This window comes from Papaver somniferum, chromosome 2, assembly GCF_003573695.1.
Source record: "Papaver somniferum cultivar HN1 chromosome 2, ASM357369v1, whole genome shotgun sequence".
NCBI lineage: Eukaryota > Viridiplantae > Streptophyta > Magnoliopsida > Ranunculales > Papaveraceae > Papaver > Papaver somniferum.
The window spans coordinates 159,105,492-159,129,447 of record NC_039359.1 but is presented as its reverse complement, the minus strand read 5'-3'; the positions used below and the strand labels follow the sequence as shown (position 1 = coordinate 159,129,447).

Here is a 23,956-nt window from a genome sequence, read left to right as displayed (position 1 = left end):
CGCTAAATGCATTCGAGAGACCAGCGACAGTGGTATAGTTAGGATTTCCTTAGTTTTGTTTTACTTGAGGACAAGTAAAATTCAGGTTTGGGGGTATTTGATGAGTGCCAAATATTGTATATATTTATCCCTTTTTGTTGGCATTTAACTCATCTTTTGTGCATTAATTCTACATTTTATCCCATATTCTGTATTTTCATTGTTTTCAAGAATAAATATTTTTCTTGCTTAATTTTGCATTTTTAGGTAATAAATAAAGATTGGATGAGTTGCGGAGCAAAAAGAGCAGAAAAGTGGTGAAAAGCCGGGAGAAATTACGCAAGGAGGCCGCAAAGAATGGAGCGCACGTCCAAAAAGCTGGAAATGGGCTCAAGAAGAAGAAAGTTGTTCTTAAAGAAGAAGTGGGCTCAAGGTTTTCCAAGCCCAAACTCATTTCCCAAACCCATATTCTATACCCAAAAGCCTAAAACCCAAATCCATACCCGCTTGCGTCTTCAGCCGTCAGATCAGTTCTCAGAAGCATCCGACGGTCGCTCCCTTGCTGTGCATCGAAGTTTGATATCTCCGCCTTACACTACAGTACCTAACTCCATCAAGTACCGTTCGTTTCGTTGTATCTCTTCATCCGACGGTCGCTCATCGCCTGCCTCCGCATCGCCGTCAGATCCACCTACCATCTTCCCATCCATCGGTCCCGCTTCGCGAAATATCAAAATCCTCTACACCTGCTCAACACCCTAGTACCCGAACCCTACACCCATTAGCCAAACACCCCCTTCTTCCCAAAACAGTCGAGCCCCTCTCCACCATCTTCCCCCCCTCTCTGCAACAGTACCACCATGTCCGTCTCCATCACCACTACCTTCCCCCAAATCACTCCACTATCTTCTCCCCAAATCTACTCTACCTAAGCCCATCATCACCATCACGTACTATCTCTTTAACATCACTAATTTCTCCAATTTCTCATCTCTCTGCTCACTGAAACCCTAGGTGAGAAATTGGGGATATAAGTGATGTTAAAGCAACAATTGGAGCATGAGAGGAACGAGAAGAAGCAGAAGAAGAGTGGGTCGACGAGATGGAGCGAGTATCTCATCAACATTAGGTAAATCAATTTCACCTGATTTTCTGATTTTGGGGAAAATTGGGGGAAAACCCTAAATGTGTAATTGGGTATAAATTGGTGTTGTGTGGAGTGTGTGAGACACACTGTGCATCTCTCTGGACTAGCCAGTAGAGAATTGAGCCAAATTTTAATGAACTTCAATTTCAGTTGCTTATCTGTTGATAGTTAATGTTGCATGTGTTTTTAGAATTTTATCTTGAATGTTAAATGGGTATGAATCATCTATCTTACTGAATGTATGTTGCTATATCATGTTTAGCATGAGCTAAACAGCATCAGGCCAAGGCTCAGCTGAAGCCTTGTGCACTGTCAATTGACAGGTTGCTAGGATAGTTCTCCTGTTGCCCTGTTTTGCTTGAGCAAATGGGAGATACCAATACACAGAGTGCCTGTGATTGGCTGTTCTGTCAAAAGACAGCCAATGCTAGGGGCAAACTATTGAGCAATTTGGTATTCTTCCATTTCTAGATGTATGCATAGGAACAAACACAACCTAGAAACATGTCATTTGATTAGGACACAAGGTGGATCCTAAGCCTTGGCTTAACCACCAATCCCTTCTCAGTCACTTACATTTTCAGTTCTGTGTGCTTTCAATTCAGTTTATTTTCTTGCTTTTTTTTCTTGCACTTTGAAGCCTACTGTGCACTGAAATCAGTGCACAATCCTCACCTTGCCCTTGGCTTCCAAGCCTTGGTTCTTTGCTGATTTACTTTGCTGTTTTCTTAACTGTTTCTTTATTGCTTTACCTTGCATCCTTGGTTCATGCCATTTACCTTGCTTTGCTCACTGCCATAGTGCATTGTCACCATTGTTAGCTTAGGTTTCTTCTTGTATGCTCCCACTCCCTGTGGACTGACCCCCTGCTTACCTTCTATATCATAACTTGGCCTTGTATACTTGCAAGCTTTTGTGTGCTTCCCAACCACACACCACTATCCATTGTTTTACCAGGAAGAAACATGTTTCTAAACTTCACAAATTGCTTCTTTCTACTGTTAATGGAGTAAATAGTCGGACGACTGTTGCAGTAAAGCTCCCTTTCACAAGAAACCATGCATCTTATAAAAATGATCTCTCTCGTAGAAATCATTACATGACATTTGTAAATTCTCTTGCTACCAATGAAAGGATGCCCTGTGCTTATAAGAACAAATCTGGTAAATCTAAGTCTAGTGTGTGGAGACCATTTTTGGAAAATCCCCTAGAACCTATTTCTAGAGGTCCTAGACTTTGTTATCAGAAAGATTCCTCACCTGTGATTACCAGAAGGACTGTGAGACGTTCTCCCGCATCTGGAAACTACCAAGGAAGGAAAAGAAATGCTAAGTTCAGATATCATGAAGGAAATAACTGTTATTCTCTCATAACCTATGGTGAGACTATGTCTCCCTCTGCTACCTAGTAGCATAAAATCTATTCTTGTGTCTAACTTGAGAGATACAAGAATGAGGATTTGTGAGATGCTCAAGTATTGTGCTGTTTTTCTCCAGTTTGTACATCTTATGATGTAATGTTGTTAGTTCTTCTTTATTTTGTCACTATGATATTTTGGAGATAGAGAATCTTTGAAAGCAACATGGTACGCAGTTTTCCTATTTTGGGCCATTTGTACTTTGGTGTTTCCAGCTAGGGTACTAACGAACATATATAAGTCTTATATTTGTTTCTTTATTCTTCAGAAAAGAACTCTATGGAATCTGTTCCCAAAGAAGAAGTTAACACTATGGTTGAGGAAGATCTCAAAGAATGTGATTATGGTCAATATTTTATTCTGAAGAAGATGGTTGAAAGAAAAGAGTATAACTCTTGGATTGGAGAATCTTTCAAGGATCTGATTCGTGTTTAGAATGAAGTCAAGAACGAACTTGCTAACCTTCAACTGCAGATAAAAATCTTATTGATGGACAAGCAAAAATCCTTGGTACTCAGAATATCTTGATCAGGAATCAGAAGAAAGTTATCCTTGACTGCGCAAAGGCTCGTCATTATGCTCGCATTGTTGATCGAAAAACTAACGTTCTAACTTATGAACATGTTGTATCTACTGTCAACAAGATCAAGGATATCAGTGACTCCTACTTCGATGGACCATTTCAGAGGTATGAAATAATTAAGGAAAACTGAGTTCATTAATACCTAGTATGTCTTCTTTTTGGATTAGTTGGAAGAATAACTAGTGCTCTTAATAGCGAAGATTGTGACTATACATAGCTATTTTTGTTTTCATCTTCTTGTGTTATTTTTTAGTTTTATTGGTTTTAAATTCTAAAAATATTTGGAGAATGATGTTATTGCAGTATTAATATTTATGATTTTGTGATATTGCAATTGATTATGGGATATGTATTGTTTGCGTCCGTGAACTTGAAGGTCCCATATTTTGTCAAAAGTAAATTCGTACATAAATTGATATTCGTATTGATGAAATGACGAATGGACTTTTGACAACTACAAAAGTTATGCCTATGCAGTCATTTATTTGATGGAAAATAGGGTAAAATATTTTGTGTGACAAGGATAAAGTCTATTATGTCATTATGCAAATAGTGATGAAAAGATAGAATAGATCCTTATATGAATTCCACGATATTAATCTTCATTGATCCATTCTTTTTGTATTACCGTGAGGCTCCATAATGTGTCTTATGTCGAGCACGATACAACTAAGTTGATTACTTTGTGATTAGCTTTGTTGGTTGTTCCGTAAGGTACTTTATGTCGAGCATCTTTGAACTAAATTAATCATCTTGGTTGGTCATTTAGTTATTTGCTCCGAAAATCTTCTTTTGTCGAGCAAAATAATTGACAATTAAATTGATTACTTATGTGATTAATTTGGTTGTGTTTTCCAATTAGATTAAGTATAGGCTCTCTTATAATTAGTCTAGTAGAGTATTCATATATTTCACAAGTCCTTGTGTTGAGTATATGAACGGCTATACTAATCATGTTCTATTGGTTAATGTAGTTGTATATTCCATAAGGTTTTCCTTATGTTGAGTATGTGAACGATTAAGTTAGTCATCTCCGTATGATTACCTTAGTCGTAGCTTCCTAAGTCTACTTATGCTGAGCACAATCAATTAAATTGATCACTTTTGTGGTTTGATTTAGTTGCGCATTCCAATTAAATTAATCATGGGTTTACTTGTGATTATTTTGATTGAGTTTTGGATATAGAAAATCATTCCTATGGTTTTTGGTGTCCAATTAAAAATCCTTCTTTTCTTTCGAAATTAAGGTCGCTCTTATTGTTCTTTCGGGAATGACATCAAATGGGGGAGAGTTCTTTTGAACTTGTGCTTAATAGTAATATCTTGCGGGGTGTGCGGCTGTGGAATTTTATAGGGGTTATCTTGTATCTTAAAACTCCTTGATGAATGCATTTAGCTCCGGCTTTATGATTGCATCTAAATTAAGTTTGTATGTAATTTTTCTTTTAGTCTATGAAACATTTCTTCTCAGAAATTTCATTAGGATCCCGTTCTTGTACCTTTTCCAATTTTATTGACAAAAATGGGGAGAATTAATGTGTAGTTCTACTACATATACATATGGTTTTCGGATCATTGTGTAAGGGGGAGTGGTTTCCATGTGGGATGGAGTATTGATTAAGGGGGAGTGATACATATCACTGTAGTATTATTGTTAAAGTCGTGATGCAATTGGACTTTGATGTTACATAATATATAATACTATGTGATTGTATAATGATGATCGAGATTCTCGATTTCTCTCATTGTTATAGCTACAGATATTCAACAACGGTGATGCTACACTTACAACCTTTGGGACGAAGATTTCAGGGAACGTTGAGGATTAGACTATGGAATAGGAGCCACTAAAGTTTATCTTTTTTGTATTCCATATGTATTAATAGTTTTGTCACTAAAATTGACAAAGGGGGAGATTGTTAGAGCATATCTCGGTCGATCTCGCATGCGTTGCTATATCAAGCATGTTTGTCAATGTTAGTGATCAAAACTACAAGTCTTGATTTCTAGTTTACATAGCTAAGTCTCGGACTAGGATAAAAAAGTGTAGTTGAGCTCAAGGAATTCATGGCGATTCATCATACAACGACGAAGATCTACTCAAGGAACCGTGGAACTTCATCAACAAAAAGGTATGTGGAGACTTGAACTTATCTATCACTCAAAATTCTATCTCTTCTATCTCCTACTTATTATGAGACAAAAGTCGTATGCTATATAGATTGGATCATACACATTTGATATTTCGAGCCGAGTATATCTCGCCTATCTATATCTCGAAATCATGTGTTGGTAAAGCGTTTCGCTTTGATCGGGTTTATCTTCACCTAATGACGAAAGTCATAATGTTTCAATCACTTTGAAAATCGCTTTGACGAGAAATAGTGTAACAACTATATAACGTCCTCTAAAAATGTTTCAATGGTTGGAATGAGAGATTAGGTCTATATAACCAATGATGGATATAAGCATTGTGTGGAAACACATATGTGCATAAGTCATATTCCTTAATCCGAAGTTTGCGAACTTTGTTGATTGAGAGAAATCGGAGGAATTGGATTCACCAAGTCCGCTTACCCAGTTTGCGAACTCAGCCCGCGAACTGACGGAAGTTCTCTTATCGAGAATTTCTGCTGGGATTTCCAAATACTCGTTTGCGTGTTTAGTCTGCGAACTGGCAGAAGTCTCTTTGCCGAGATTTTCTGCTGAGTTTGTAAAACTCTGCCGGTTGCCTTAAGTCTGCGAACTTGTTTGCGTACTTGAGTGGGTTATGATCCAAAAATGTGCTCTGAACATGAAACTTAAATTACTAAGGAATGCAATATGCAAACCGTGGCTATAAAGTTCATGAGCTGATTCAATCGAATCGAATCATCTTTGATTCAATTGTGTCTTGTGTAGTTACATAAGATCTCATATCAATTGAACAACTCTCTAACTAGTTCATTTGAGTCAATTGAACTAGTTATGGTGAAGAAGAACAAGGTTAATATGAAATGCTCATATGGTTAACCTTTTGGGTTACTATGTTGAACCAACATACACGTACACGTTTGGCCACGTTTTTCACAAACCCAATAAACGTATATCTCAAGTGTGTGTGACAAGCTAAGTTTTCGATCTAACGGTTGAGAAATATTAGATTGAATATAAATCAGGTTTTTATCTAACGATGAATATTGATTGCTTTGTACCTTAGGAAAAACCCTGATTTGAAGACTATATAAAGGAGACATCTAGCATTTGGAAAAACTAATCCCCATACGTATGTGTGATACTAGTGCGCTCGCTAGAGTCTATTTCCTATAACCTTTGGTTTTCTTCTCTAAAATCAGGTTAACGAGTTAAATACTTCATTGAGATTGTGAAGCCAGACCGATACTACTTTTATCGTAGTTGTGTGATCTGATCTTGCATCTTCTATCATACGAGTACAATCTTTTTGATTGGATTGAGATCGTGAGATTTCTCCGATAGGCAAGATAAAGAAGTCACAAATATCTTCCTCTCACTGTTTGTGATTCCTTGACGTCCTGTTGTTTATACAAGTAAGACTGTTGAGAGGTGATTGATTAATCTAGGATGTTCTTCGGGAATATAAGACCGGATTATCAATTGGCTCCTGTTCACCTTGATTTCATATCATAAGACGAAACAAAAACCTAGGGTTCTTCTATGGGAGACAGATTTATCCTTTGATAGACTTTTCTGTGTGAGACAAATTTGTTTATTATCAAGTCTGCGATTTTAGGTTGCAGCAACTCTTAGTTGTGGGTGGGATCAGCTAAGGGAATAAAGTGTGCAGTGTCCTGCTGGGATCAGAGGCGTAGGGAGTACATCTGTACCTTAAATTAGTGAGAGACTGATTGGGGTTCAACTATAGTTCAGTCCGAAGTTATCTTGGAGTAGGCTAGTGTCTGTAGCGGTTTAATACAGTGTGTATTCAATCTGGACTAGGTTCCGGGGTTTTTCTGCATTTGCGGTTTCCTCGTTAACAAAATTCTGGTGTCTTTTTTATTTCTATTTCTGCATTATATTTGTTATATAATTGAAATAATACAGGTTGTGCGTTTGTGATCATCAATTAGAAATCCGGCCTTGCGTTGTTGATTGATATTGATTGATCCTTGGACATTGGTCTTTGGTACCATCCAAGTATTCATTGTGTTTGATTAGGACTCGCTGATTTTATTAGCTTGAGTAATATCAAAAACAAGAGAGAGATATTAACTCCTTGAGATACTTTTATCTAGATTGAGTTTGACTGTCTAGTTGATTCTCTAGCAAAGTATTTCGGAGTTAGTCCATACATATTGCTAAGCGAAATATTTGGTGGTGTTGTTAGACCCACGCTTTTCACGTATGACTTAAGATATCTTCATCTTAAAGAATCGATAGAGTTGTTACCAAACAGATTCGTTATTTCTTTGCTATTTGGAATACGATCAAAAGGAATTATACCAGTGCGTGACTCATCGAAGTCGGAAGCGCAGGGATACTTATGAAACTGAGTGAACTAGGGGTAGTTTCTTGGTCTCAACTATACGAAATTGGAGTAGTTTTTGCATAACGGCTTAATTCTGAGAGTATTCAATTTTGGAATAGGTCCCCGATGTTTTTCTACATTTGCAGTTTTCCTCGTTAACAAAATCTTGTTGTGTGATTTACTTTTATTTTCCGCAATTATATTTGTTTATATAATTTAAAGTATATTGCACTTTACGTTAACTCCGATATACTTGATAGTGATCCTATAGAGTTTGGTTAATTCCGAACCTATTATCAAGTATCATACTTTGTTGTCGTATTGTCTCGATTTCGTATCCATAGACAATCACACAAAGTGTGAATACCTAAGTTGTTGTATTATCTCGACTTTGTCCATAGACAATCACAGTTGGTAAGAGGACTTATAGGTTGAAACAAAAATATTGTGGTGTATTTGGGTACCCTCGTCTTTTCAGTAACACAAATAGTGCCCAAGGCCCTAAATCTTCCTCATAACCGAAAACTTATCAAATGTCCTCATGACCTGAAATCGACCATTTGGTTGATCTATTGTGATCCAGAATCTATCGAGGGATCCTATATTTACCATTAAAATTCTATCTACCAAGTAACCAAATATTTATCGTTGATCGAAACTTGTCAATACCAAATCCTTTATTGATAAAAATTATTATTATTTTGTAATAACCACGATATAAACAAATTTAAGCCAAATTATCTGTTGGTGCACAAAAATTAAATGACACTATATCAAACAACAAACTAATATGAGAGGCATTTAACTGATTATTTTGTCGTCTCCGAAAGGATTATCGATGTCTTGAAAAATCAATACCTGTTAAACACCACGAACGAAGAAACTGGTAATGGTAGATTGAGGTACATGTTAATTCGACATGTTGTCCTTAATACAAGAATGCCCATAATGCCCAGCTACACTCTGAAAAACATGATGTTATATACCTACTGGACATATCCCTCCAAAATTCAACAATCTTAATAAAGATTGAAAAGCACACTCAAACCTTATTCTACTAGAACTTGGTAGCAGAAAACTCAAGAAACGTTTGCATTCAAACCCTCATACTAAAACATAGAAGATTAAGTTTAATCTTATGGCCTCTCAATCTAGATGCTAGATTGGAAGTCCACGTCAGCTAGAATAACCCCTTAATTAAGTCTTATGGCAATTCTATTCCAGTATACTAATCGCAGACTTAGCCTAATGATGAAGTACTCTACGTGGATGGATGCAAGAGAGGTTCTTTATAAAACATATCTCAAAGCCAATATACTTAAATCATGAACGTCTAACTAGGTGGTGAAGAAATATATCAGAAAAATTCTTCATTAGCCTGGAGGTGGTGAAGAAATAAATCAGAAAAATTCTTCATTAGCCTGGAGGTGTTTTTATTATTTAAGAAAAGGTTTTAATATTAATTTTCATTTATTTAGAACTTTATTTTTGCAACATTATCAACAACACCTATAAGCAGTAATGTATTAAAGCAAGATTACCAATTGAATAAAAAGCTTAAAGTATAACTTTTCTCCAAATGTTCAAATTCCACCATGTAGTACTATAACAGAAAGAACGGGCATAGAAATTTCCGAAAACAACATGGTGCATTGTTTATCTCCATGATTATTATTTTTCGTAAGTTCCTTTTTTTTCTCTGGAAAGATTCTCGACTGCTTTAACAAGATCTTCCTCTAGAGGCAGACTCTCGCTCGAGAACCTCCTTAACCTAGATCCAGTAACAAGTCTAGGCAAGGTTGCTTGAGAACCTCCTTAACACGATGGATCGAGTAACAAGTCGAGGCGCCATACTTGATCTTCCTGTTGGTGAGATGCCTATTGCAGGGATTTTCTTATACGGTGGTTTGATTTTCTTTTTCAAGATTTGCTCAGACACAATTTCAAAACTTCGCCCATCTGGACTACGACGGAATTATATATACCATCTCTACTTTCATTTTTGGAAAAATTGATATTTTTATTGGCTAAATTAAAAAAAAAAAGTAAAAATATCACTTTTTCTGATACGGATAGAATACGTATTAATTGGAATTTTTTTATTTTTTCTTTTATTATAGGCCACCCCCTGGGCCCAAATGTCTATTTAAAATGTGGAAAGCCCGATAGGCCACTTAAAAACCCTAAATCCCCAATTTTGCAGTCTCCATTTTGATTCTTCGTAATTCAGTCATGTCTCTTCATCTCCTTCGGTCAATCCGAAATCTTCAATCTCCATCACCATCATCTTCCACCACCACCATCAGATCCTTCGCTAATACTTACAGATCTCGCAGAACCCGAATCGAACCCTTACTCTCAACAATCCATGGAGATTCCTCTCGTGAATTTGTTGCCATAAGAACTCAAACCACCCATACCAAGTTCATCAACGACATTCTTCTTCAGTTCTTTTTGTTCTTATCCAATGGATTTACTAAAACCAAGTCCAGCAAACTCATCACCGTTGACACCACTAGGGTTTCAAGAGAGAGCAGCAACTGTATATGGTGATTGCACATCCATCATCTACAATAAAACAACTTACACTTGGAGCCAAACCAACCGTAGATGTCTTCAACTCGCTTCATCTTTGAAATCAATGGGTATTCAACGTGGAGATGTCATCTCAGTTTTATCACCAAAGCTATGTATGAACTTCATTTTGCTGTGCGTATGAGTGGCGCCATACTGAACACCATCAATACACGTCTTGATGCACGTAGCCTTTCCTTCATCACAGTGAATAGAAAGTCATCTTTGTTGATTTTCTTTCTCGCTCATTAATTCATGAAGCTTTTTCACTCTTTCCGTCCTAGATTAAATTTCCTACACTAATCTTCATCATGGACGACGATGAAATCTTAATGTCTACTGTCGATGAGTTTTTTCTTGATTTTACTTATGAAGGTTTGATTAGTATAGGTGATCCTGATTTCAATTGGGTCCGTCCTAAAAGCGAGTGGGACCCAATGGTGTTGAACTATACATCAGGTACCACTTCATCTCCTAAAGGGGTAGTCCACTCTCACCGTGGTCTATTCATTGTGACCGTTGGTTCATTGATGGATTGGTCTGTACCGAAACAACCCATATTCTATTTGTGTGGACTGTGCCAATGTTTCATACGAATGGGTGGTCTTTCTCTTGGGGTATGGCTGCTGTTGGTGGAGTCAATATATGCCTACGTAAATTTGATGCAGCTTCAATTTATGGGTTGATCCGTCAACATGGTGTCACCCATATGTGTGGGGCACCAGTTGTGTTGAACATGTTAGCAAACTGTCCGAATATTAAACCGCTATCAAACCCCGTTCAAATTTTAACCAGCGGAGCTCCACCCCCTATACCAGTTCTTTTTCGAATGGAGTCACTTGGATTTATAGTTAGTCATGGTTATGGGTTAACCGAACAGCTGGATGTGCGGTGACGTGTGCATCAGGGCCGGCCCCATAGGGTAATCAGAGAAAGGCCCACTTTAGAACAGCAAGGCCTAGAGAGCAGCAACAACCACTGACGGACCTACAGCTGGGCTAAAGGGGGTTTTAGTCCGGGTAGCCTTCCCAGCCCACAAGCTAAAAAAACAAAAAATCTGCTCGACCAAAGCTTCTAGCCCGGGCCTTAAAAGGAAATTTATCCTTCCTGGATCCGTCCCTGGCAACAACCCAGTTTTATAGTGTGGGTTTACTTAAAAATAAAATTCTAGAAGGGACTTATTGATTATACTACGTAAATATTTAGGACAAATATTAATAAACATAAAAAATTGGGGATTTATTTTGAATATTCTACAAACTCGTTATTTTCTTTCCACCAACGTTTTTTCTACCTTTGGCTTTTGTAGCCTAAAAGAAAGGTGCTCTAAATAACCACCCAAATCTCTTGTGTTCTTTCGGTCTTAAATTATTAATTGAAAAACGTAACTCATAGTTCCTTTTCATTTCTCAATTTTTTTTGTAATTCTAACACGAGGAAGATCCTTTCACACTATCAAATTCTCACTACCTCACATTTTAGGAGATATTTTTCTTACAAAAATTAGACGATAGCATATTTAAACCTAATATTTTAGAGATATACTTGTCCTACAATGCTCTACACACCTATAAAACTTATTTATCTTTTATTATTAGTCGTGGCAAAAAAAATAAAAAAAAATTGGGGCATAGAAAAAAATTTGCTTCAGGGCAAAAAAATCTCGGCCCTGTGTGCATGGAAACACGAATGGAACAAATTTCATGCGATAGAACGTGCAAGGTTGAAAGCGAGACAAGGTGTAAGATCTATTGGAATGACAGAAATCGATGCGTTAGAGCCTGAATCTGGTGCAAGTGTCAAACGAGATGGGTCTTCTACCGGTGAAATTGTTCTACGTGGTGCATCAATTATGCTAGGGTATCTTAAGGATCCATCAGGTACAACCAAAAGTTTGAAAGAAGATGGGTGGTTTTACACAGGAGATGTGGGTGTGATGCACCCTGATGGGTATATAGAAATAAAGGATAGATTGAAAGATGTGATTATAAGCGGGGGAGAGAATGTAAGTAGCGTGGAAGTTGAATCAGTGTTATATGCGCACCAAGCAATAAACGAAGCAGCTGTGGTAGCTCGGCCCGACAAATTTTGGGGAGAAACTCCTTGCGCTTTTGTGAGTATAAAATCAGAATGCGAAAGACCATCTGAAAATGATATTATAGAATTTTGTAGAACAAAGCTACCTCATTATATGAGTTTGCAGGACTCGTATTATAATAAAATTCTTTAGTCCCAATTAGACTTGCACATGTTAAATATCTTCTCGTTAAAATAATAATCTCTGTAAAATAATAATTTTTTCGGTTCCAAAACTATTATTTTAAAGAAATTTTACCGTGTAGCACAAACAAAGATAGTTTAGTGACCCTGACTGAGATAAGAGGGTCTTTTCAGTTTGCTGTCACTCTTTCCAGTTTGCTGTCAGTGCCTGTTAAAATTTTCGTAATTAGAGCATCCACAGCGGACGACTAAAGCTAAAATTTTGGTCCAGAAAGCAGCCGCAGTCGAACGAAGTAAAGACCAAAAATTAGAGTAAAACCAAAAACCAGACCATCTTTTGGTCTTTAGTTTGGTTTTAGTCTGGCGTAATTTAAAAGTACGGGCGTAGATATAAATTACGTTTGAGGTATGACGTAAGTATAAAGTGCGCCTGATGGTGGGGCGGAAATTAAAGTTATGTCTGACCAAAGTGGGGCGAGATTTTGCTCGTGCACCATAGCATCACAGCACGGAGTAAACCAATTTTTTTTTGGTTTTTGCTCTTTGGTTATACTCGCTCCACTGCTGCTGCTTCTCCTATTCAACAAATTGAAGTTTAAGCTCACTTTTCTGTATAAAATGTATATGCTTTTTAGTCCTCTGTATCGAGCAAAAAAAATTAGCGGACAAAAGTGATTGTTGTTTTACAGAGAGGGGAGAAGGATTCTAGGTGAGCATCTCAGTTGAGGACACCTCTCTGTACATAACCTAGGTCACAAAAAACCTAGTCGGCACTCAGCAAAGACGGATCTAAGTATGGCCAAAAATGGTTTTTATTCTCGATGGAGGCACCAGATTTAGGCCCCAAATCTATGTGCACTCCGTAAGAGCAAGCACTATGGATAGCCTAGACCAACACCATGTTTGTTTGGGTTTTCTCGCGATACGGCGCGGCATTGTATTTTTTCAAGTCAGGTATCATTTTGTACCCGAATCTGTGAGCACATATCGAAGTGGAACTATGAGGCTGCCAAATTAGTGTTCAAAATGTGAGATAGCGTGGAGTGTGAGGAGATCCTCACTACATTGCTAATCATGGGCCAGATTTTAGGTTTTGGCAAAAATCCCCATGAACAAAAATTCAGCACAATTCTTCAAAAATAATAATAATAAAATAAAAATTTATAAAATCCCCATAAACAATAATTATGGACAATTCTTAAGAAAAAAAGAAGAAGAAGTTGGGACAAATATGACAATTTTGGTTCATGCAAGCAGAACTCCTGCCACAGTCTCAAAATACAATTTTTTGAAATTATACAAAATTTCAAGCCTTTTGAGAGGATGACAATATCACCTAGACGATTATATTGCGACGGATTTCTACTGATTACACTTTGGTGATTATATCACCTTGGTTAAGGATACCATTCATATACGCAACAACCCCCAGAGTAAAGGATGAAACTGAACCAAACAAACAAAAAACATGTGTTTCTCTAGCTAAATTCTTTATCTCAGATGTAAGTTGCAGATTCTCTCGAAAAGTTAGTCTTCAAACTACCCTGCATTGACCTGTCATGAATTTCTCTAAATCAAATTAAGAAACTCAGTCTACAATAGTATGTATTGTTCCATAGGCGCAAGATACACCAATTGTATGTTAAAATGGAAAACGACACAGTTCTAACAATGAATTCTATGGTCACTTGGTTTTTACAAAACAAGCGCAAAAAATGTAAGTTACCAAGTCCATCCCCTCTTCTCCATTCCTGACTATACTACATGGTCTCAAACAAAAGCGGCATGTCACGACCTTGGTTTTTTTTTGAAGGGTATTAAATGCATGAATCGACCTCTGACTTGTTGGATCATTTTGCTCTATTACCTAGCATAAGTGGAAGAATTTGCACCGTGCAGAATAAAGTTTCCTATAATCAGTACGCTATTTAAAGTTTTAAACTGACTAGGACGAAGAATGGATATCATGAAACTAAAGGACATCAGACAAGTAAGTTCGTGTCCAGTATCAAGCAAGTGATGTATGCAGCAAACTGAAGAAAGAATCAATGAGTATGATAATGAGATTACCTTGCCTATCCCTGCTCTTCGGATATTATGCAAGGTTGCTTATTGTCACCCTCCTCTGCATGTTTCCACAATAACTCGATTCCATCCAAGTGAGCCATCCCAACCACTGCCACAACTTTTTTTTTTCAAAAGTTCGAAGGTTCTCAAACATAAACTTGTCTCTGTCTTCAGTCAGCACCTTGAACTGTGCAATTTGAAATGGATTTGAATATTAAGTTTTTTCCATTCCTTAAAGAGGAAAAACGAACAAGAATTACTGTAAGATGTATTGCGACCACAAAATCAAAAAGAAATGACAACATATAATCACGGAAGAATTGCACAGCAAGGGAGGAAAATACTCCTGTTTCTTCCTGTTAAAACGGAACTTTCCATGCGATGCTTCATTTCCTTCAGGTAATTTTAAAATAACTGTAGATTAGAGAGTGAGACAGTAGAATCTTACAAACTCCGGAAAATGTTTTTTGCTGAGAATATTAACTTTCTTTACATATGATCTCGTGTACTCTGTATCTTGATAGCCATCAGTACGCAAACTATCCCATATTACTTTCCAAGAGGATGCTTTTGCCACCTTTTCAAGGATGAGCTGCAAAGTAAAACTAAAAACTTAAGAATCCTGCTTTAGAAAAGATTACTCGACAAACTGAAAGCAAAAAAAACTGAAGATTACTACATTAACATCTTGATCAATGAGGGAACATCTTGCTCCAACCCTTGAAGCTTCTTCCACTGCAACCTGGAAAGCAACTCTAAAATTGTAATATGGAAAAAATATGTCTAACGTACGTAAACAACAAAATCAAGTATTAAACAAGTTAGTGAACATTCCGAAATTTATTTATAACAGCTACCTTAAACTCCAGGCCTGGAATTTTATCATCTGCGTGCATCTGGCGTTGTGAAAAACCCATGGCAAACCTACCAAACTTCATGCGTAATCCCCGTGGAGCACTCATGGATCGGCAAAGCAAATCAAACAAGGTAACATACTCCCGGTTGTGATTCATATCTGTGGCACGTCCGGCGCACAGCTCAACCTGCAAGCAGGCAATGTCATTCTATTCCTTTAAACTGAAGAATTACTGAAAAACGACCAAAAATCCTAGTATGAGCAAAAAAAAATTATAAGAAGCATGTAACTATAAATGTATTATTAAGTTCCTTTTTATAATGAAACTTAAGACAGTCTAAGCTACACAGCTCAACCATTATTTAAGACAGTCCGACTAGACAGTCTCAATCAAGAAAATGAAAGCTTGAGCGCAAATGATACATTGCAGGTGGTAACCTTGAGCTCTAGTGGCCTGAAAGCTTTAATTGGATCCTTCACACAGTCAAGGTGGAGGACATTCTGGAAACTTCAAATGGATGTCGTGACTCTGGGAAGGATCTAATCATCTAAACATGTGTTCAATTACCCAAGTGTCCCATTTATAGACCTACCTCAGCTTACAATAATACATTCGGATTGCTTATACATAAATAATAAGATAATTCTGGCAACATGGATTTTGATTCTTTTGAAATGTGATAGCGATCACTGTACATGAATTTCTAATGGGATGAGTCTCCAGTATAAAGAATATGGCATTGGTTGAAAGTGGAATGTGCTATGATGATATCATTCAATCCGAGCTCACAATCATAATGGCTACTTGGAACAGCGATAAGTGACACATAAAGATCCCATTCAAAGAAACCCAAACCAAAAGACTAAACTCATTCAACAAGTAAAATATGTTGGCGATGGAACAAACCCAAAGAAGATTGATCCAAGAAGACTAGTTAAAGAGAGTGTTACTGTTACCTACCGCCACTACATCGGGCCTTACATAGTTGATCACCTGCATTGCCAAATAAAATTCCATTAATAATTTACAGAGTTCAAACAGTAATACTAACAATCATATTCACAAGGGAGGTATGTTAGAAAGAACCCCAAGTAATAAACAACAATTGCAAGGACATTCGCACAATCTACAATTGGAAGGTATTTATGAAAAGAAACAACACTTGCAAAAGTGTAACAATCAATTCTTAGCTTGTTGTTGTTCTACACTGCATCTATTAATTCTAATCTCGCACCACAACATACTCAGCCTACACCAATTCTTCAGTAAGGGTTTTCTAATTGCTATCAAATGCAAAATCAATGGCTTGAACAAAGAAACTTATGTCCTTAATTTACAGTAGCAGTGTAATACCCCCACATATAATCTGGAGACGAAACCAAAAACAAAACCCTATCAATGGCAAAATCAATGGCTTGAACGAGCAAAATTATGTCTTTAATATACAGTAGCAGTGTAATACCCCCAAATATAACTGATTGAAAGAAACATCAAGGTCTAAGAAAACCAAAAATCTACCTTCTTGACAGTTTCAGCACTGTGTTTAGAAATATGATTAGTCCCAACAAGATAGGCTTCAGACCCCAGCTTTGAATTCTTGAGTAGAACAACTTTTCCGTCAGTAGGGATTCCAGGAATGCCATGCTGGTAATGACTTACATCATCACCATGGCCGGAAACGGTAGATTGATTCAAGATGGAGGCCATTTTGGTTTCTGTAAGAGAGTACAGTTGAGAGGGTTTGAAATGTGAGTTCCTCCATTAAATTGAAGCTCTCTTTTCTCAAATTTGTTTGTTAATCAGTTTTGGAATGGAAATGTATCTGATTTTAGTCTCATCTGAATAGGATAAATTCCTAAAAAGAGAAGCCAGACAATAGAGATTTCAAACCCCTATTATTATTTTTTTGGGGTTAGGTTTACTTTCCATAAAGGTGCTAGCTTTTGAGATGCATGTAGGGTACAGTGTGTGGGACTGTACGCGTTTTAACAAGACCGTGGATGTTAGGCCTATTCCTATGGACATGCCAAAAAATTGATGTTTGGTATACCAGGTGGCATGGCAAACCGATTGCGCCACTATAGGAAAACCAATAAGCGATCGAGTTTCTAGCGAGCGATATTATTAGTATCTCCAGTGATAAAGTCTTTATCGCTGGAGATATTGATATTATCACTCAAATTTACTCAATCGCTTTCGATATAATTAATATCGCCACCGTTCGAGTTTTTGACGCCTATAAATACCGCACCTATCTTCTCAATTCTTCTTCTTAAACTTCTTCTTAAGCTAAAACGATTATCTTTTGATTTTCTGAAACAAATATGGAGAGAAGAAAAAGAAACAAAAAGGCAGGATGTACTAGTACCTCAGGCAGTGGAGTAAGTTTTGTTGTGGATACAAATTACGAGTTTAATAATGTTAGACAAGTAGCCGGTGAAGGTGTATTCTCTAATCACCTTTCTGATCATGAGGAGCGATCTAACTCGATAAATCTAAGAGGTGGATGGACTGAGTTACGTACAATTTTTGAATTACTTCCCCCTGTTGTTCAAGAGAGAGTTAGAAGGTATCTTGGTGTATTCTCTAATCACCTTTCTTATCCTAGTTCAGATGTTTCAGCAGACGATTACTTCAAATTGATAAGGGAAGGTCATCATTGGCAAGAAGCTGATGAATTGATCCGGGAGCCGATGGACAGAAATGAGTACCTATCTTGGTATAACACTATTTTCAAACCAAATATTGCTATGCAACCGCAAAGTTTGGGTCGGATGGATTTCCCAGCTTTAGGTAGGTTGCCACTTGACAATGAATTTCTTCCTTCTCAACCTCCACCAGAGACGGGTGACGCATTTGCATATCCTTCTCAAAGTTCTTCGTCAAACATGCTACCATTTTCTTGGGAAGTAAAGACTATATCCAGCACATCTGGAGAGATTGTTACTTATCCAATTGTTTCTAGTGCACCTACTCGGACTTATCCATACTTCGGGGTCAATGTTACAGAGTTGCAATATCAGACCAGGTTGAACGATTTTGAGACTCTATTTCAGGGATTTCAGAGTTTTCACTTGGATGAGATGCAAAAAATGAGGGAAAACATGATGTTTGAGATGAGTCAAGGACTTGAGGGTACTGATGGTTCAGGTAGTGGTAGGGGAATGAGTCTCGGTGTTACAGGAGATGGTAGAAGAATGACTCATTTGAGTCCCAGTGTTACAGGAGCTAGTAGAGGAATGAGTCCAGGTGGAAGTCAGCAAAGACGTTGAAGTCAACAAAGTCGTGAAAGAAGTGAAAGAAGATTGAGACGTCTTCCTATGGAAGAGGTACCAGAAAGTTCAACCCCAAACATGGTGTTAGATAGTCAAGTAGTACGTGGTGGTGAAGAAACAACTCTTACATGTTTAGTAATTGCAAACTGACATAATGACTCCAGGTGGTGGTGTGAACATGGAAATAGTTAGGAAAACGAATCTGTATACCCCAATTGCCTCGACCTCATCAGCATTTCAACCATTCCAGCATCAATATCAACAAAACGTATTCCAAGATTTGTATCGTGTTAACATACCCCCTCATCCCATTGCTTATCAAGGTTATAGTGATTCTGATGAGACTCAAGCACCAAGTGACTCTCAAACCGGCACCATAACTGATTTGTTGAACAACTCTATGGATCCCGAAAATGCAGGCAATTGGATCTTTGGTCAGGGAGGAAATGGACAAGCAAATGAGTAGTTTAAATGTAATCTTTTAGTTGAAATGTAAGCAAATTAGATGAAATGTATTTTTTTTTTAAATTAATGGAACTATCTTTTTAGATTAATATTCAGATTGAAACTAGTTTTACATTCATCAAAAATTAACCTTGATTGTATAACACAATACTTATAATTTGAATCCCTGCACATGAATATTGTAGAGTTCATAACATTCGTCGGACTAAACCATCTTCCATTGTCTTCGCCGAATTTGGTACGAGCTCTGATTTTTAGTTCTTCATTTGATAACCCAGGGTTATCCCCTTTTATCAACCACATAATTTGCTGATACTTTCTAACATTGTCATTGATAAAACAATAACGATTTTGAAGACACTCATTTGTTCTTGTTGGATTTACGTGACTTAACACCGTAAACCTTTGAAATACAGTGTCCCATAGGTTAAAAGCCTCTAAAGTGAAATATCTATCGCTTGCAACTAAAACCCAACATCGAATTAGAGAAACATCTTCCTCTGAAGTAAAATCCACTTCGATTATGCGAGCACTAGGCATGTGAAATGAATTTGAAATTGGGTTGGAATTGGTATAAATCGGGTATTTATAGGGGGGGGGGAATATGGATTCAGATCTAATAAGCGATTATCATAGTAGCGAGCGACAGCTTGACTATCGTTGTCGATTAAATGACCAACACACGAATGTTTGACCATCGAGCGACCGAGACTCTATCGCTCGGTGGAAACTATGTCGTGTATGCCTATATGACAGGAAAAACATATTGGCATATGAGTTTGGCAGTTTGGCGTACCCATAGTGGGTGCATATATGCCAAAAATAATGTTTGGCATGTGCATAGGAATAGGCCTTAACAGGGCAAGTTTGTTATAGATGCAGGTAATCTACGCAAGGCCCAATGTATCAAACATTTTATGAAAGTTATAGTTGCAGGGCCGATCCATCCGGTGCAGTTCAAGTCTCAAATTTTGTTCCCACTTTGATTTCCTCATTCAGTAAAACAAGAGGTTTTAATTACCACATCTTGATCATTATCAAGATCCAAATATAAAACCTTCTTGATGAAAAAGAGTTAATCTATATCAAATAGAAAGAGAGTTTGATCATATCTTCATCAATCATCATTAAGATCCTAAAAAAAAGAAGGGCAATTTGAAAATATAGGCCTGTTTTTTTATGCGTTTTCGAATATAGGCCCGTTTTTTTGAACTTTTCGAATATAGGTATGTTTTGACTTCCATCCGGTTAAGTGCAAGGTGGCAGTTATCTCACCTATTAAAAAGTCTTATATACCCCTAAACCCCATCTCCTTTGTGCAAGGTCGATTTTCCACCAACTAAAAGCCCTGGAACCAATAACTTGGGAACCCGAACCCTAAAACCATGAACCCTGAACTTGGAAACCCTGAACACTGAATTAAAAAACATGAACCCTAAACTCTAAACTCTTAACACTTGAATGATGAACCCTTTTGGGGAATGATGTAACGAACCTGAAAATGGTGAAGCGATCTTGTACCGAGATCAACGAACCTTAAAAGGATGAAGAAGGTTAACGTGGCAATGAATAAAGAGTATATAAATAAAAATAAAATGTGACTTAACCGAGATGGATGGAATAGTGGAAACGGGCCTATATTTGAAAAGTTGAAAAAAACAGGCCTTTATTTGAAAACTGGTTTCAAATAGGTCTATATTTCTCAATTTCTCAAAAAAAAAAAAAAAAAAAACTTGTATATCGTTTCGTTAAAATAAAGAAGATGTTGATCCATCTTCTTCAAATGTTAAACTAATTAATTCAGCATCTTCCTTAACTTATGTGTTACAACTTTACTTCTTTGACGTTTGAACCCAACATCTGTTGAACTGAATAATTTAGCAAACACAGGGCACCAATCTCTCTCTTTGAATTTCTTCCAATACAAATTCAGTTTTACTAAAACAGATATCATCCATTTAAAATTTCTACATTAAAAATAAAAATAATCATTATTGGTATTGTTAGAGATCATTCTCAACTGTTAGCCATGGTGGTGGTGAGTGGTCGATTGGGGACCGATGTTGAATTTGGTGGTGGGTCTTGGTTGATCCAAAAAGTAAAAAAGGAAAAAAGTTCTCGTCCCTTGGAATAAGATGACGTCCCTGTCAATAGGAGGGGTCTTTAACAAGAGTTCGCGATTTATAAAAAAATTATTTGGTTTTTACATCACCTATTTACCTTGGTTAAATGTACTTTTTTTTGGTCAATTCATTCGAATCAAAATAGTGATTACATGTTCGCTTACAAGATCAACAAAAACATCAAAATACATAAAAAAATATCAAGACAATCAAAATCCTAATATAAATAAGGATATCAACTACAAGTAGATCGCGAAGAGAAAGAGCAATAAACCACAAAGATACCCAAATTTTTTTATTATGTATAAGGGAAAGATGATGGTATATTCCAGAAAAAATTCTGACCATTTGATTTGATTGTATTCATGCTTGAAAAGAAATGCTCCTGTAAGGAAGGAGTATTTTGCCCATAAACTTGAAGATCTCGTTATTTCCAGGGGTGAGGCTGTATATTCATTGAAGATAAGATGGCAAAAGTCACAGTAAATTTTTTGGAACGCATCATATAACTAGAGACGATGATGAATGACAATACATCTACAAAATGTTAGATAGACAATAAAGTTAAAATGAATAGAATAATTGTAAATATAAATAATTGCAAAAAGAAATTTATTGTATAAAAAAATAAAATCAGAGAAAAACGCGACCAAAGCGACATTTAATTTTTTTTTCCTTATGTCCGGGACTAAAAATATATGTTAGCTAACTACAACTATAAGGGTTAAAGATGGATTGAATGTAGTTTGACATTCGGAGGAAACATCACTTTGATAGTTAGTTTGTAATTGTATTAAAATTTTGATTTGAAAAGAAAATATTGGTTTCGGTTATTGCTCAATGCACCTTAATTATAATTGTACCGGTATGAATTTTGCCGGATAATTGATTTTGTTCTTTGGTAACAGTGATCATTCTCAGTGACACTCTCTTTACATCACTTTAATTGTAATTGTTATTACAGTTGGATCCAGTCATGTCTCTACAGGCTGTCACTAGTGTGAGTTGTGGTCTCTCTATTGGTTCCTTTAGTTTGTCTCAGAAGAGTCATGTCGGTTACATGATATCTACCAATATATCTAAGATAACTGACTTAATTGTATTGGTACAAATCATGTCGGATAATCGATTTTGTTCTTTAGTAACAGTAATCACTCTCAGTGACACTCTCTTTACATCATTCTAACTGTAATTGTGATTATAGTTGTATCCAGTCATGTCTCTGCAGGCTGTCACTAGTGTGAGTTGTGGTCTCTCTATCGGTTCCTTTAGTTTGTCTTAGAAGTCGGTTACATGATATCTATGAATGTATATATTCCTTTATGTTCTCTACTATTGAATGTAACTAAGATAACTGACTTGATCAATTGCAACAGTCTAATAATTCTACGAATGAAAGCATTCTACTATGGTATCAGGTTCATCTTCGATCCCATTTTCCGCTGAATAATCACCATTAATGGAGTTTCTATGATCTTCTTTTATTCTATTCTTAATTTCATCGGATCTCATTTATTTTTGTTTCTCAATTTCTTTCTTACATCAACTGAATCTTAATAGCTTTAGTACACTATGAAGCAAGAATTGCTCGCATTCCTTTGAATCAAATTACCAGTATCATCTCCACAAAAGCTTAAAGATGATAATTTCATAACTTGGAGAAGTGCTTTATTTCCACTGCTGAAGAAGTACAAAGTTCATGGATTCTTGGACGGATCTCTTCAATGTCCTCCTTAATATCTTACACCGGCGAATCATAACGGAGATACAATAAATCCAAGAGACTTTTGTTAGAGGAAGAGCAAAATGAGATCCTAGGAGTGCAAAAATCATAATTGACTCACCGATTAGGACTGATTTTAAAATGTTTACATGAAGTTATAACACACTTATGTTATGGATCTATTCAACAGTATATAAAGTTGTAATTCCTTATGTTGTTGGAGAAGAATCTTCGTTTGATCTTTGGAACAATATAGAATCCAGGTTTGCAATAACTTCTACTACTCATGTCATTCAATTAAGATCTACACTTCAATCTCTAAAACTTGGATCTTTTTCAATGTCTGCATTCTTGAGTGAAATCAAGAAAATTGTTGATCAACCTGTTGCCGCTGGATCAGTTATTTCAGATAAAGAGTTAGTTGTCAATGTTCTTAATGGTGTTGGTCATTTTTATCATGCTTTTAGCATATTAATTCGAGTTCGACATCCTCCTGTCTCGTTTGGTAAATTGCACAATCTGCTAGTAAGTGAGGAAATTGTCATCAATGATAGATCTAAGTCTTTGTTGTCTAAAGCTAACATTAGATCATTTGCTCTTTTTTTTCAAAATCAATTTGGATCTTCATATCCAAGATCTTTTTCATCTCATTCATATCGTGGTAGGGGGAGGAATTCTTATTCTCAGTTTAGAGGACATTTCACTTTACCACCTAGACCAACACCATCCTATCCATTTCAGTTTTATTCAATACCACCACCAAAATCAAATACTACTTCAATTGCTTCTTCCTCCTTTTCTACTGCCACTACTGATCTATTCCCTTTCAAATATGCAACAAAACTGGTCACAATGCACTTGAATGCATGCATAAACCCAACTTTGTATACAAAATGTTAACACTCCTCACAATCTGAGTGCATGCAATGCTCACTACTGCAAATATTTTTGGAGAATTGGTATGCATATTTTGGAGCAAAAAATCATATAACTTTTGACGAATCTGAATTACAACTTACAACCACTTATGATGGTTTTGA

At 36.6% G+C, this 23,956-nt stretch overlaps 1 protein-coding gene and 1 pseudogene across 3 annotated transcripts; one reads left to right on the top strand and one right to left on the bottom strand.

The window, feature by feature from the left end:
- Positions 1-10,079: 10,079 nt before the first annotated feature.
- LOC113352334 lies at positions 10,080-12,416 on the top strand (annotated as a pseudogene).
- Positions 12,417-13,581: 1,165 nt separating this feature from the next.
- Positions 13,582-17,198, bottom strand: LOC113349562. 3 transcript variants are annotated; one of them, XM_026593535.1, is made up of 7 exons: positions 16,849-17,198; positions 16,291-16,323; positions 15,331-15,516; positions 15,153-15,215; positions 14,922-15,065; positions 14,477-14,660; positions 13,582-13,960 (listed from the first exon to the last, which is right to left on the bottom strand). In XM_026593535.1, the coding sequence occupies exons 1-6, from the start codon at positions 17,035-17,037 to the stop codon at positions 14,502-14,504; spliced, it is 774 nt and encodes a 257-aa protein (XP_026449320.1). In that variant the 5' UTR covers positions 17,038-17,198; the 3' UTR covers positions 13,582-13,960; positions 14,477-14,501. The 3 variants fall into 3 exon arrangements, with proteins under 3 accessions (XP_026449320.1, XP_026449322.1, XP_026449321.1); XM_026593537.1 differs by lacking the exon at positions 13,582-13,960 and adding an exon at positions 14,818-14,866 and having other exon boundaries at positions 14,501-14,660; positions 14,958-15,065; XM_026593536.1 differs by lacking the exon at positions 13,582-13,960 and having other exon boundaries at positions 14,540-14,866; positions 14,958-15,065.
- Positions 17,199-23,956: the final 6,758 nt, after the last annotated feature.

Excerpts from the sequence above, each read along its gene's own strand:
- LOC113349562 (XM_026593535.1), bottom strand. The coding sequence starts at position 17,037 with ATGGCCTCCATCTTGAATCAATCTACCGTTTCCGGCCATGGTGATGAT. Across the intron at positions 15,517-16,290 it reads TAAGGCCCGATGTAGTGGCG|GTTGAGCTGTGCGCCGGACG; the intron begins GTAGGTAACAGT and ends GCCTGCTTGCAG. Across the intron at positions 14,661-14,921 it reads AAAAACATTTTCCGGAGTTT|TTCAAGGTGCTGACTGAAGA; the intron begins GTAAGATTCTAC and ends CAAATTGCACAG.